This window comes from Schistocerca serialis, chromosome 8 (assembly GCF_023864345.2).
Source record: "Schistocerca serialis cubense isolate TAMUIC-IGC-003099 chromosome 8, iqSchSeri2.2, whole genome shotgun sequence".
In the NCBI taxonomy this organism is placed as follows: domain Eukaryota; kingdom Metazoa; phylum Arthropoda; class Insecta; order Orthoptera; family Acrididae; genus Schistocerca; species Schistocerca serialis.
The window spans coordinates 608,227,815-608,243,128 of NC_064645.1; the positions used below are offsets into that span (position 1 = coordinate 608,227,815).

A 15,314-nucleotide genomic window follows, 5' to 3' on the forward strand; every position below is an offset into this window, starting at 1 on the left:
GCGCTCGCGAGTGCGACATTCAGTTGAGCAGTGACTTTTGCAGCTGTCGACCGTCTGTCACTGTCACTTGACACAGTTTGGTCTGCGTTGTGACACAGTGGATGACGCCTGTCCGTTTTTCCTGTATGCAGTCAGAAAAATGTATGAGGGAAGTGAGAGTTGTGTGAAAGTGGGGAGGGAACGTACTGCATGGTTGAAGCTGGAAAATGGGCTGCGACAGGGAAGTGCACTTTCGCCTTTATTGTTTACTATTGTTATGGATGAAATCCTACAGCAAGTATCAGATGTAATTGGAGATCATAAAATGAAAGCAGTGCTTTTTGCCGATGACCTGATGTTATGGGGAAATTGCGAGAAGGAGGTGCAAGAGCAGTTAGATGTATGGGAGGCAACGGCAGCACAATATGGAATGCATTTCTCTGCAAAGAAAAGTGAAATAATTGTCACAACAAGGAAGAAGAATAGGCCAAATGTGGATATAACTTGTGGAGGGGAAAAACTACAAGTGGTAGAGAACTTCAAGTACCTGGGAAGCATGATTGAAAGTAAGGGGGGAAACGCAATGGAAATAAATGAAAGGCGCAGAAAAGCAGGGCAGTTCTACAAATGCATTAGGGGGCTTATTTGGAGCAAGGAGGTGCCACAGAAATCCAAGGGAATTATATACCGAACCTACTTTGTCCCCATATTGGCATACGGAAGTGAGACATGGGTAATGCACAAAAGCGACAAAAGTAGAATACAGGCTAGTGAAATGAAGTTCCAGAGGAGCAGGTTGAGTGTAACAAGACGAGACAGATTGCGAAATGTGTATGTGAGGGAAAGACTAAAGGAGGAACCAGTACAGGACAGGATAGAAAAATCAAGACTGCAGTGGTATGGACACATGAAGGGAATGGATGAGGGAAGAATTCCAAAGAGGATGTTTGATCTGCAACTGGAGGGGAAGAGGCCCAGAGGAAGACCAAGAGATAGATGGGTGAAGGGAATGAAGGAATGTGTGACGAGAAGAGGAGAGAACTGGACGAAGGTGGAAGAGGGGGAATGGTGGAAAGACAGAACACGATGGAGAGGCTTATGTTCCCGACAGACCCAGCCAGTGGCTGGAAACTGTCCAAGATGAAGAAGTACAAATCTTCGATACGGTACCTCTCGAAATACCAAACACTCGCCAAATAGTATCATCACTGTAGCATTATCGTCGATCAGTTCAGGGTTTCTTTTTCGATTTTCGCACTCATTTTCAGAGTGTCAGTAAAGTATGCAAACCACATGTGGCACTACTGATAATAACGTAGCGTATGCAGTATCGTCAGAACGGGAAAACACAATATCAGCTACACTGCCCTCCATAAGTTTGGAAACAACATGCTACGTATTACAACGGAGCAAGATGGAAGTGATCTATGTGAGTTATTGGTTAGAATACGGGATAGCAAGCTCAAACAACGGTTAATAATGACACGTACAATATTGTACAGTTAATTATTGTACACATACATACATATTGGAACATACTAGTATTGCTGCTTTTTATGTAAACCGACGTTACCTTTCCAGGCAGTTCTACTAAACACGCCAGGTGGCGCGAGTAGGCCGCATGGCTATGTAGAGCTACGTCATTTACATTTCTGTTCAGTTGTAGTTGTGTTGCGTAAAGGTATAACACGCCGCGAAAGTAATTGAAAATGGCCCCAAAGTGCCAGATTCCTTACGAATCACAGATAATGATAATCACTTTGCACCAAGAAGGCAATAGTGTCCGACAAATAGTAAAGAAACTGATGATTTCCATCAGCGGAATTGTCAAAACCATATACCGACATCGAGAAGCAGGCTCCTATGGAGATCGTCCTCGCTCAGGAGCACCCAGGAAAATATAAGAACGCCAGGAAAAGTATTTGGTAGTGACCAGTAAACATAACAGATTAAAAACTGTCCGTTAATTGACTGCTGAACTAAAGGTAACGAGTGATACACAGGTGAGAAATCAACTGTGAGACGACGCCTGGCAGACAACAACCTCCTAGGTTATGTAGCAACAAGGAAACCACTGTTGCGCCCTATTAACAAGAAGAAAAGGCTTCAGTGGGCTAAGACACACCAACATTGGACAGCGGGGGATTGGGAAAGAGTCTTATTCACTGATGAATTCAAGTTCGAAATATTTGGAAGTAAACGCCGTCAATTTGTACGCCGTTTACCACATGAACGCTCGAATCCTCAGTGCGTAATTCCAACTGTAAAGCATGGAGAGGGTTCTGTGATGCTATGGGGATCCTTTGGACGGAATAAAGTCGGAGATTTGGTGAAAATAGATGGAAAAATGAACCAAAAGGATTATCATGCCATTCTCCAGCGACATGCTAAGACATCGGGTTTGCGTCTGATGGGGAAAGGGTTTGTCTAGCAGCAAGAGAACGACCCAAAACATACGTCTAGCTTGTGTCATAACTATGTGAAGTCTCTAGAGGTTGGTAAAATATTGAAAAACATGGAATGGCCACCCCAATCCCCTGATTGTAACCCAATTGAGCTGCTATGGGATGAATTGGACAGGAGGATCCGAAAACGGGAAATCATGAGTGGGTCACAATTGTGGGAGGTCCTGCAGCGAGAATGGAGATTAATTAAAACTGAAACCCTGGCAAAACTGACGCAGCGCATGCCGAGAGTGTGCAAGGCAGTGATGAAAGCAAAGGGTGTCTATTTTGAGGAATCGAAAATTTCATTGTTGCATCTTCCTGTGTATTATTTGAGCTTAATAAACATTTGTAAAACAAGAAAATGCATTTTTCTACTGTTTTTCCTTTCCATTGTCTATAATTACTAGGTGTTTGCGAACTTATGGAGGGTAGTGTAGCTTTTATTAAAGTTATGACACACCTGTAAATACGGGGGACAAGAAAGGAGCCTCCACGAAGAGTATGTGAATGCAATACACATACTCGGGCGTCCCCTGGGCGGTTGTATACCGGCTGATCCTTTCACTCCAGAAGCAACATGACAATCCTACAGAAAAGGACCTTATCAGGCCCAGCACTGACGATTATCTCTGTAAATATTGAAGGCCTGTCTGCATGCAAAGAACGTCTACTACAAGACCTCTGTCAGAAAGAGAAATGTGACGTCCTGTGTCTACAAGAAACTCACAGAGATAGCACACTCAAAAGACCTAAGATAAACGGCATGCGACTAGTAGCTGAAAGGCCACACCGACAGTAGGGCAGCGCAATCTTTATCAGGCCAAACATACAGATCCTTTCAAGCAGTATAAACGACATCAATGATACTGAAGTGCTAACCATTGAACTTAGTGACTGCACTGTTACATCAGTGTACAAACCACCAACTGTGGACTTTTCCAGCTCCAACGCAAACAATTTTAATAAAGACAGAATTAATTTTGTAATCGGTGATTTCAACAGCCACAGTACGCAGTGGGGCTACCAAGAAGACGACGACAATGGCACGGCTGTGATCTGCTGGGCCGAGCTAAACAGCCTGAAACTGATACATGACAATAAACTGCCTGCTTCCTACAACAGTGGCAGATGGGAGAGAGGTTATAACCCGGACCTCATCTTCGTTAGCCATCAAGTAACGTCCCAATGCTCAAAGGGAGTTTGCTCACCAATACCAAACACCCAGCACCGTCCAATAATGTGCCAGATCACATCTGTTGTTAAACCCCATAGCGTACCTTTTCGCCGTAGGTACAATTTTAAGAAAGCAGAATGGTCAACCTTTCAAAACTTCATGGAAGATTCTGTGAACAACCTACCACCTGAACCAAGATTCTATGACAATTTCGTGAAGGCTGTGCAGTGGTGTTCCAAGCAATCGATCCCTAGAGGATGCAGAAGCAATTATGTTGAAGGCCTTACTCCAGAATTAGAGGATCAGTTGCAGCAATACCTGACACTGTTTGACGCAAACCCTCTATCCGCGGAAACTATCACTGCGGGCGAGCAGCTAACCGAGTCACTAGCTAAAACCAGGAGAGAGAAATGGCTGAGGACAATAGAGGAATTGGACATGAAAAGGAGCAGTCAGAAAGCCTGGACACTCCTTAAACGTCTCAACAATGACCCGACTTTCTCTCCAGGACATGCTCCCGTCACAGCCGACCAAACAGCCCACCAGCTTCTCAAGAATGGGAAACCCGACACCAAAATCAGAAAGTCGGAGACCAAAATAGACAGGATTGAACACCAAGAAAATTCAACTCTGGCCACCCCTCTCACAATGGCAGATCTGGACAAAGCCATAGCGAAATGCAAGCTAAGGAAGGCCCCGGGCCTGGACGGGATGTTTGTTCAACAGATTAAACACTTTGGTCCCAACGTTAAACAATGGCTACTGAAACTGTTTAACAATTGCATGGAAACAGGTCAGATTCCCACAATCTGGAGGAAGGCTAAAGTTACTGCCATTTTAAAACCAGGCAAAAATGCTGATGACCCCAGAAATTTCCGACCCGTATCACTTCTCTGCCATATCTTTAAAATCTTTGAAAGAATACTCCAGGATCGCCTCTCCAGTGCCATAAAACCCTACCTAATCCCCCAACAAGCAAGTTTCCGCCCAGGGAAAAGCACTACATCTCAGGTAATTAACCTCACGCAGCTGATTGAAGACGGCTATGAGAACCGGAAAATAACCGGTGTCGCCTTTATAGACTTGACAGCCGCATATGACACCGTCAACTTACGTCTGCTAATGAGGAAGCTGTATGCCATTACCAGGGACTTTAAATTCACATCCACAGTTAGAAATCTGTTAGAGAACCGTAGAAAAATGGTCTCCCTCAGGGCAGCGTACTGGCACCCTTACTTTTTAACATATACACCAACGATCAACCACCGCCAGCTGGTACGGAAAACTATATCTACGCCGATGACCGTGCTATGGCCGTACAGGGCGACTCCTTTGAGGATGTTGAGACAAAGCTCACGGATGCGCTGGACATGCTCTGTCAGTACTACGCCGACAATCAACTCAAGCCGAACCCTAGCAAAACACAAGTTTGCGCCTTCCATCTCCGTAACAAGCAGGCATCCCGTAAGTTGCGTGTCTTCTGGAAGGACACACTCCTCGAACACTACGTTAACCCCAAATACCTAGGAGTAACCCTAGACAGGGCTCTGACGTATAAACAGCACTGTATTAACACCAAAATGAAGGTGAGCGGCAGAAATAATATTCTTCGGAAAATAACGAACTCCTCCTGGGGCGCAAAGCCAGAGATAGTGAGGACCACAGCACTAGCAGTTTGCTTCCCAGCAGGCGAATATGCAAGCAGTGTCTGGTACAACTCTGCCCACGCTAAACAGGTCGACATTGCTCTGAACGAGACCTGCAGGCTCGTCACTGGATGTCTGAAACCGACGCCAACAGACAAGCTCTACCATCTTGCTGAGATTGCACCTCCTGCAGTGCGAAGAGAAGCGGCAGCCTATAGTGAAAGAGCGAGGGCTGAGATGGCAGAGAGCCACCCCCTCCACAAAACTCAGCCAGCCACCAAACGCTTGAAATCTAGACGCAGTTTTCTCAGAGCAACCGAAGATTTTAGCAACCAACCTGGATCTAGGGTGGAGAGATGGAAGCGGTCGGGAGAAGGGCACTGAATGGAACCAAAGGAAGAATTGGCACCAGGTTACGATGAGGACTGGGTGGTCTGGAGATCACTAAACAGGCTATGCACCAACACTGCACGGTCAAGAGGTAACCTTCTGAAGTGGGGATATTCTACTACATCTAATCTGTGCGACTGTGGAGAAGTGCAGACGACCCAGCACATGTATAACTGCCCTGCATGTCCTTCACACTGCGCTTTTGAGGATCTGATGTTGGCAACCCCAAATGCTGTCGACGTAGCCCGCTTGTGGGCCAAATGCCTATAACATTTTGTTTCTGTGCACACATATTTGTATATATGTATAGTTTATATATATTTTCATATGCCCGTAATTCATTTTTTTTCTGTGTGCTATTCATTTTTTTTATATTCCTGTATCCATGGTGCTTCTGACACGAATAAAAAAAACCTGTAAATACGAGCGGCGTTCAGTAAATAATGTAACACACTTTTCTTCTCGGCCAGTTTCGGTTGAAAAAATGCGAAAGTTGTTGTGAGATATTGTGGAATATTCCCGCTTTGGGCCCTGTAGCTTCATGAAGTTCCGATATATGACGGCACTGTACGTAGCCTTCAAGGTGCGTTCCAACCAGAGGGCTGTCATTCAGTTCCTTTTGGGGAAGTACCACAGCATCGCAGATAGACGCTTACAGAATGTCTAATCCTGCCTCGGGCATGGATGTGTGTGATGTCCTTAGGTTAGTTAGGTTTAACTAGTTCTACGTTCTAGGGGACTAATGACCTCAGCAGTTGAGTCCCATAGTGCCCAGAGCCATTTGTACCAGCAGAATGTCTATGGGGACCTGGAAGTGAACAGAAGTACGGTGAGTAGTTGGACGAGGTGTCTGTTATCATCGCAATAAGGTCGCGCAGACTTGTTCGATCACCTTCTTGCTGGCCGGCCGCACACAGCTTTGACTCCTGCAACGTTGGAACGTGTGGACACTCTCATTCGAGGTGAACACCTGATTACAGTCAGAAATCTTGATGCACAACTGATCACGTATGTGAGTAGTGATGATACACTCGTCCACCATTTGGGGTACTCAAAGGTGTACACCTGCTGCGTTCCTCGCCGCCTAACAGAAGACAATAACGAACAATTGAGAGCCATCTGTGCGGAGTTTCTTGCGCGTTACGAGGCTAATGGTGACAATTTTTTGTCAACATCGTCACAAGTGTGGAAACAAGGGTTCATCACTTCGAACCGGAATAAAAACGGCAATGCACGATGAGGCGGCACGCTATCTCTCCTCCAGAGAAAAAGTTCATAGCCGCTAAAGTCATGGTGGCAGCCTTCTGGGATTCTGAAGGGCTTATTATGTTTGATGCACTCCTTCATGGTGCAACGATCAACTCTGAAGTGTATTGTGCTACCCCCAGGAAACTGAAGAAACGACTTCAGCGTGTTCATCGCCACAAAAATGCAAACGAACTTTTTCTCTACGACAGCGCAAGGCCTCACAAGACTATGCGGACCAGAGAGGAGCTCGCAAAGCTGTATTGCTTTGTTCTTTCTTCCTCATCCATCCTACAGCTCGGATCTCGCAACTGTCGACTTCCATTTGTCTGACGCAATGAAGAATGCACTACGCGGGAAGCCGTACCTGGATCACAGGGAGGTTATTGATGCAGCAAGATGTTGGCTCCAATGTCGACCAGTCGAGTGGTATCATGAAGACATACAGGCACTTCTAAACTTCATAATGCCATCACATTGAACGGATATCACGTTGAAAAATAAAGTTATGTAGTCAATAAGGTCTTGTCAGAGTAAAACTGTGTGCCTGGCAGGGACTCGAATCCGAGATTTTTGTCTTTCACGGTAGAGCACTTGCTCCCGACAGGAAAAGGTCCCGAGTTCGTATCTAGGTTCGGCACACAGTTTGGTTTGCCAGCAAATTTCAGTTTTATATGAGCGCACACTCTGCTGCAGAGTGAAAATTTAATTCTGGAATAATATGGTGTATTGTATTGAGCAAGCAGTAAAGGAAACAAAAGAAAAATTCGGAGTAGGAATTAAAATCCTTGGAGAAGAAATAAAAGCTTTTAGGTTCGCCGATGACATTGTAATTCCGCCAGGGACATCAAAGGGACCTGGAAGAGCAGCTGAACGGAATGGACAGTGTCTTTAAAGGAGGACGTAAGATGTACGTCAACAAAAGCAAAACGAGGATAATGGAATGTAGTCGAATTAAATCGGGTGATGCTGCAGGAATTAGATTAGGAAATGAGACACTTAAGGAAGTGAATGAGTTTTGCGATTTGGGGAGCAAAATAACTGATGATGGTCGAAGTAGAGAGCATATAAAATGTAGACTGGCAATGGCAAGGAAAGCGTTTCTGAAGGAGAGAAATTTGTTAACATCAAGTATAGATTTAAATGTCAGGAAGTCGTTTCGGAAAGTATTTGTATGGAGTGTAGCCACGTATGGCACTGAAACGTGGACGATAAATAGTTTAGACAAGAAGAGAATAGAAGCTTTCGGAGTGTGGTGCTGCAGAAGAATGCTGAAGATTAGTTGGGTAGATCACATAACTAACGAGGAGGTATTGAATAGAATTGGAAAGAAGAGAAATTTGTGGCACAACTTGACTAGAAGAAGGGATAGGTTGGTGGGGCATATTCTGAGGCATCAAGGGATCACCAATGTAGTATTGAAGGGCAGCGTGGAGGGTAAAAATCGTAGAGGGAGACCAAGAGATAAATACACTAAACGGATTCAGAAGGATGTAGGTTGCAGTAGGTATTGGGATATGAAGAAGCTTGCGCAGGATAGACTAGCATGGAGAGCTGCATCAAACCAGTCTCAGGACTGAAGACCACAACAACAACATGGTGTATTGGAATCCTAAATAAAATCAATTTACTTTCAGAAAAAAACGGTTGCAGTTGAATACCCCTTGTACAATTGTATGCGACGTGGAATGGCTACTACATTAAAAACTGAAAACAAATTTCGAACTGAAGCATACAAATCACAACTACTTTGCCAAGATTATGGGCTGTTATTTTCGGAGAACAGTAGAGAAGTGATGGCCTTCCGTGTTAGTGAGCCAGTCCGTTCCGAAATAATGATCGACGGTTATAGCCTCTAATAAGAGTTGTACGAAACTCATGTCTCAGATGCCTTCATAAACACCAATAACTTCAATGAGATACGGGAAAAAACGCAGGAACTTTACCTCCCTTCCCTTTCTCCAATTAGCAAGAAATTATAACCGATGTAACTGTCGTACTGGAAACGCAGCTTCGTAATTTTACGACCTACGTTAGGGGTACCAGCAGAATGGAGATATTGAGTGTCTAACAAAGTACCCACGAAATGAGCCAGAAGTACTATTTATACGTGAAAGAGGTATCCTGGGGTCAAAGAGCGCCCCCCCCCCCCCCGTCTCCTCTTCTTCTCCATATTTGATCCAACAGTACAATGACTCGGATATCATTCTGGATATGTACCTGTACTTTACCATCAACACTCATCACCCGCATACAGACGAGTCGACTGAGCAGGAAACGGTTTCCCGTAATCCGTGGCCCAGTGCTTGTGTCTCTCACAGCACTGTAAACGGACAGAAGTGAGTGCACTTGTAGGGCGTGAATACTTGTACTCTCCAGTACCCTTGTTCTCGATGAACTACGAGATAACGCTGGCCGAGGTCAAGCAGGGCACGAGCTCCTATCTCCGGCAGTTATTCCATCCTCACAGTGAAAACAAGACGGAGATTACTTAGTTCGGCACGCACACACACACACACACACACACACACACATACACACACACACACACACACACACACACGTTTTTCGACAACGAGATCGCTGGAGACGGAGTAGAAGCGGTTTTTTTTAAAGAAAAGAAAGATCAAAGAAATAGGAGGTGCCCTCCCAAAGGATCCTTCCCAGCATTTGCCTGGAGTGATTCAGAAAATCACGGAAAACCTAAATCTGCATGGTCGTACGGGGATTTGGACCGTCGTCCTGCCGAATGTGGGTCCCGTGTGCTAATCACCGCACCATGTCGCTTGGAAAAATTTAAAGATTTGGTTTTATGTATATAGGCAGAAGCGGCGAGTGAAAATTTGTACCAAGGCCGGGAATCAAACACTGTCTCCCGCTTACTAGGTATCTGCGTTAGCCACTGAGCCGCCTTGTCACAGCGGTTCACACAACTGCACGGGTTATCCTGGCGCGTCTCCCTCCTGTATTCAAATTCTCACTGCCATCCCAGTCCACCTTAAATTCTCTCTTACGTATGAACTGAATTGCCGAGGCTATCCATTTTCTGGAATGGCACCTCAACATGGAACGTTGGGGGATCCAGCCTGAATCCCAGGTGCAGGTACTTATACAAAAGAAATGACACAATGTCAGACACTTCACTAGTCAGATACAGATGTGATATTGTGTAACTTACCTTAACAGGCTAGTAGAGTCACTGAATTTAAAGTTGTAATCTCCCAAATCTGTCCAAGGTTTCCAGAGGTTTTCTTGATTACTAGACGAATGCCAAAACTGGATGTTCCCTTCCAAATTTTCCCATAAAGGGCCTCTATCGCTTCACTCCCTTCTTAGTTAGGTAAAGGTGCTGATACCATGGAAGATCTTGGAACTTAATGCACTGTACACAGTTAGGACAACTACTGCTAATGCCCTCGGCTTCCACCGAGCCCACTTTTGGTTCTTCTTTGTTCCACATAGCTCGTTGTTGATCTTGTTTTATAATTTTAACAGCACGCGGAATCCAGCTTTATTGACTTCCAAATTTGTTTTATTGCCTCCACTGACTTTGCCATCTCGTGCGACTCACTTCGGATTTAAATTTTTGCAGAAAACAATGAAACTATTCAGAAAATGTGTGTTAGTTTGCGGGAGACCGCGACACGTTCCATATCTCCAAGCAATGCACACACCTCTCAAATTTCTTCTCAAATAGGTGGCGAACGGCCGGCGTTGATGTCTTGCGGCTTTAAGCCTAGATACCGAGCACACAGTAGTGGTTCCCGCTATTATGATAAACTTTCAGTCGCAGTTACGCCGTAAACGGTTTGAGGAGCTCAACGTTTCCCATTGCCAAAAAGCCAGCTTGACACTATGGGTATTCTACATTCATTCATACTCCGAAAGCCGGCCGCGGTGGTCTAGTGGTTCTAGGCGCGCAGTCCGGAACCGCGGGACTGCTACGGTCGCAGGTTCGAATCCTGCCTCGGGCATGGATGTGTGTGATGTCCTTAGGTTAGTTAGGTTTAACTAGTTCTAAGTTCTAGGGGACTGATGACCACAGAAGCTCAGTCCCATAGTGCTCAGAGCCATTTGAACTCCGCAAGCCGCCTTATGGTGTGAGGTTTGCGAAATGTGCCAGCAAGGCATTTGGTACGAATCAAAGCGTACTGCCCTCTTGTGCCACTGAGTTGTAGTCGTGCGCCATGCTTCACACAACGAAAGAAACAATAATCGTAGTGTACAAACTCCGAGGGTACCCTGAACACTAATAAACAGTACAATCTTCCTCCACGCCATTTGCAACCGTTTGAAATTACCTTTGACACGCAAGGTTGCCAGTTAACCAGGTATTCTGCGGCTATCAACACAGAAGATGCCGTGAAGCGCCTTTTTAGTGCCTGCACTGCAGCCTTCGGAACCATTCTCCTGGCTCTGGCCAGCACGAGGGGAATGTGTTGAGCGACTTCTGCGCTCATCCACTGTGCGGGGGAGGGTGCTGCCCACATTTCTACCATGTGGCCCTCAGTCGCTTGGCGTTCTTTCTACAGTCGTTGAAATTTGAAAGCGAGCACTGACGCTCGGTGAAGGCAAGCCAGGCACTTTCATTCATCTGCCTATTGAGAGAGCCTACGAGCAATACATAAACCCTGCCATCTCACAAGGAAGTCATTGTAACTGACAGACTCTTAAAAGAAACATATTTGAGATAAAAGAAGCAAATAATTGTCACAAAAAAATGGTTCAAATGGCTCTGAGCACTATGGGACTTAACTTCTGAGGTCATCAGTCCCCTAGAACTTAGAACTACAGGGTTATTACAAATGATTGAAGCGATTTCACAGCTCTACAATAACTTTATTATTTGAGATATTTTGCCGGCCGAAGTGGCCGTGCGGTTAAAGGCGCTGCAGTCTGGAACCGCAAGACCGCTACGGTCGCAGGTTCGAATCCTGCCTCGGGCATGGATGTTTGTGATGTCCTTAGGTTAGTTAGGTTTAACTAGTTCTGAGTTCTAGGGGACTAATGACCTCAGCAGTTGAGTCCCATAGTGCTCAGAGCCATTTGAGATATTTTCACAATGCTTTGCACACACATACAAAAACTCAAAAAGTTTTTTAGGCATTCACAAATGTTCGATATGTGCCCCTTTAGTGATTCGGCAGACATCAAGCCGATGATCAAGTTCCTCCCACACTCGGCGCTGCATGTCCCCATCAATGAGTTCGAAAGCATCGTTGATGCGAGTTCGCAGTTCTGGCACGTTTCTTGGTAGAGGAGGTTTAAACACTGAATCTTTCACGTAACCGCACAGAAAGAAATCGCATGGGGTTAAGTCGGGAGAGCGTGGAGGCCATGACATGAATTGTTGATCATGATCTCCACCACGACCGATCCATCGGTTTTCCAATCTCCTGTTTAAGAAATGCTTCTGCTTTAGCCTTTTCCGTAAGATTTTCCAAACCGTCGGCTGTGGTACGTTTAGCTCCCTGTTTGCTTTATTCGTCGACTTCCGCGGCTACGCGTGAAACTTGCCCGCACCCGTTGAACCGTTTCTTCGCTCACTGCAGGCCGACCCGTTGATTTCCCCTTACAGAGGCATCCAGAAGCATTAAACTGCGCATACCATCGCCGAATGGAGTTAGCAGTTGGTGGATCTTTGTTGAACTTCGTCCTGAAGTGTCGTTCCACTGTTATGACTAACTGATGTGAGTGCATTTCAAGCACGACATACGCTTTCTCGGCTCCTGTCGCCATTTTGTCTCACTGCGCTCTCGAGCGCTCTGGCGGCAGAAAGCTGAAGTGCGGCTTCAGCCGAACAAAACTTTATGAGTTTTTCTACGTATCTGTAGTGTGTCGTGACCATATGTCAATGAATGGAGCTACAGTGAATGTATGAAATCGCTTCAATCATTTGTAATAGCCCTGTACTTAAACCTAACTAACCTAAGGACATCACACACACCCATGCCCGAGGCAGGATTCGAACCTGCGACCGTAGCGGTCACGCGGTTCCAGACTGTAGCGCCTAGAACCGCTCGGCCACCCGGCCGGCATAATTGTCACCATTCGACATAAGAGTTTACTGGGTATGGTACCACGTGATAATGTATAAAACTATTGCTTCTGTAGAAAAACCAACGTTTCGGCCACGGTTGCAGCGGCCTTCTTCTATAATTACGTAGCCATAAATCATCATCATAAAATAAGGTAAATTAGAGGGTGGACACAAAGATTTAAGTGTCCGTTTTTCTCGCACATTGAGAGTGGAACAGTAGGGAAATAATACGAAGAAAGTTCCACGGATCTTGTGCCGGGCACTTAATTCTGAGTAGCAGAGTAGTCTTGTAGATGAAGGAACGACGCCAGTGTGTACTTACCTCGTACGTGGACGTGATGCCGAGGTCGTAGAAGACAGGCAGGAAGGCAAAGGCGTTTATCGCGGAGCTCAGGATGACGCCGAGACACACGTAGGCGTACTGCATGCCGTACAGGTAGCTCTCGGTGGCGATGCCCAGCAGCATGATGCCCGAGATGAAGCTGCCCAACCCACGAGCAAGAAAACACAAGTTCAGAGGCGTGCACTGCGGGGACTTCTCAGTTTAATAACAACTTGGCACACTAAAAGCTTGTCATTACTTTTTTTTTTTTTGGCCATCAGTCTACTTGTAACAACAACAGCGTTATACTAATGTACATATAATAATTTTTTCTTCTGATTTTCGATAAATTAGTGTAATCGATATTCTGATTTCATTTCTTTTTCTTTTCTTGCCATTGTGTTAAAGAAACTGTAAACAATTTTCGATGTGAATATTAAGGTTTATGTCAAATGTTTAAGCAATATTATAACAGAATTGAATTGTAAGAAACGTTGAAACTATTGTAAGATGTTAAAGTTGTAATTGTGCGCCTGGTCCATACGTAGGCAATGTATTAGGATATGTAGAATGCAAAACCTCGGGTGAATACCCTGTCTGTAGGGGAGCGGTAAAAGGTGGATGGCAGGCGAGCGCGGGAAAATGCACACGGGCGCTGCACGGCATAACGGGCTCAGCAGTAGTAGTCGGAGTTGGGCATCGGTCTGAGAAACACGTTCTGGATCGAGGAGGCTCTCCTGGAAAACGTGATTTCGTTGAGCCTCGGATGTGCCGTTTCCGACGCCTATACAGCATGGCAATGTTCCATAGGCACTAAACGGAAAAGTATTGCGACGCTAAGAAGAAGCAAAGTGCCGATACATCAAGAGCCATAGCTTTGATTGTATGTGTGCTCTGTGCCTCGCCATCTCGCCGCCCGCCAACCGCCATATCGATACAAACAGGTTGAAACTTTTAGTACTGTATTCGTGTGGACCAGTGTTACTTTTGTTCCATACTGTTCAATAACAACTTAAATTTTACCACAACTGTCCTATCAGTTAATTATCCTCACAACTAACATAGACAGGGTCCTTTTCACATGTTGTGCAATCCGAGTGTCCCGAAATGAAGATTTAAAATTTATGTTGATAATAAATACCTGCCGACCTATCTATGTTAGAATGATGTTTAAAGAACTTTGTTGTTAATGAATATATAGCTAAATAATATAGGTCTGACAAAGTTGGAAGATAATGTTGAAATTGGTTTAGTAATGAAATTTAATTAATTTGAGACAAAAATAATGGTAGTTAAATGAGCAGGAAATAAGACAAAAAGAGTAGTAACTCATATATTGGAAATCTTGAGTGCTTTACGATTTCGATAATCAAAAATTTCGGTACAGTGATCATAACAGTTTCAGGGTCCCCACCCCCCTTTTCTTTTCTATTCATGTAAATTCTGAAATGTACTGAACTGATTTGACCAGCAAAGTTAAAGTCAAGATAAAACCAAAAGTTATTAGTGTTTTACCCTTTTCAAAATTGACATTGTATGTGTGTTTCGAAAGTGCTATCTCTAGGGTAACCTATGCCCGATTTTAATCAGATCAATAGACTGTACGAAGTTTGTAGTAAACATTATAGTGTATTGTTGTGCATTTATGGCTTGTCCATATTAATACAGAAAGTGAAATTATTAGTTCAGTAGATTTTCTGGTTCTAAAATTTACCATATTATGCAGTGTTATTACGTGTTGTTTTGCATACACGTACTTCAACTTGTACAGGGAAGAAACTCAATTAATGCCTAATTAGGCTGGCGACCGTTTTATTAACAAATTGGTAGCATCTCCTGTGTTGTTTCTTGTCCGTCCTAATGTGTAGTTGCACTTCAGACTTACTTGCCGTATCATTGTTGATACTGAGTGGGTGAAAGTCTGATTTTGCCTCCATTCTGCTACACGCGGTCAACATATATACCAAAATCCTTTCTTATAACGTGAAGCCCGTCAACTTACCATAGTACAGGCTTTAATAAGTATCGTGCGCAGTAGCGTAGGGTTACATACCGACTGGTTTGATGCGGC

The 15,314-nt window shown here is 44.7% G+C and overlaps 1 protein-coding gene across 2 annotated transcripts in view; it reads right to left on the reverse strand.

Annotated features, from left to right (window-relative positions):
• Positions 1-15,314, reverse strand: part of LOC126416621 (sodium-coupled monocarboxylate transporter 1-like) — a 334,959-nt gene that overhangs the window by 279,585 nt on the left and 40,060 nt on the right. For both annotated transcript variants that reach the window (XM_050084378.1, XM_050084377.1), the window contains exon 3: positions 13,244-13,403. In XM_050084378.1, the coding sequence (XP_049940335.1) occupies positions 13,244-13,403 (160 nt within the window). The remainder of the gene's footprint in view (positions 1-13,243; positions 13,404-15,314) is intronic.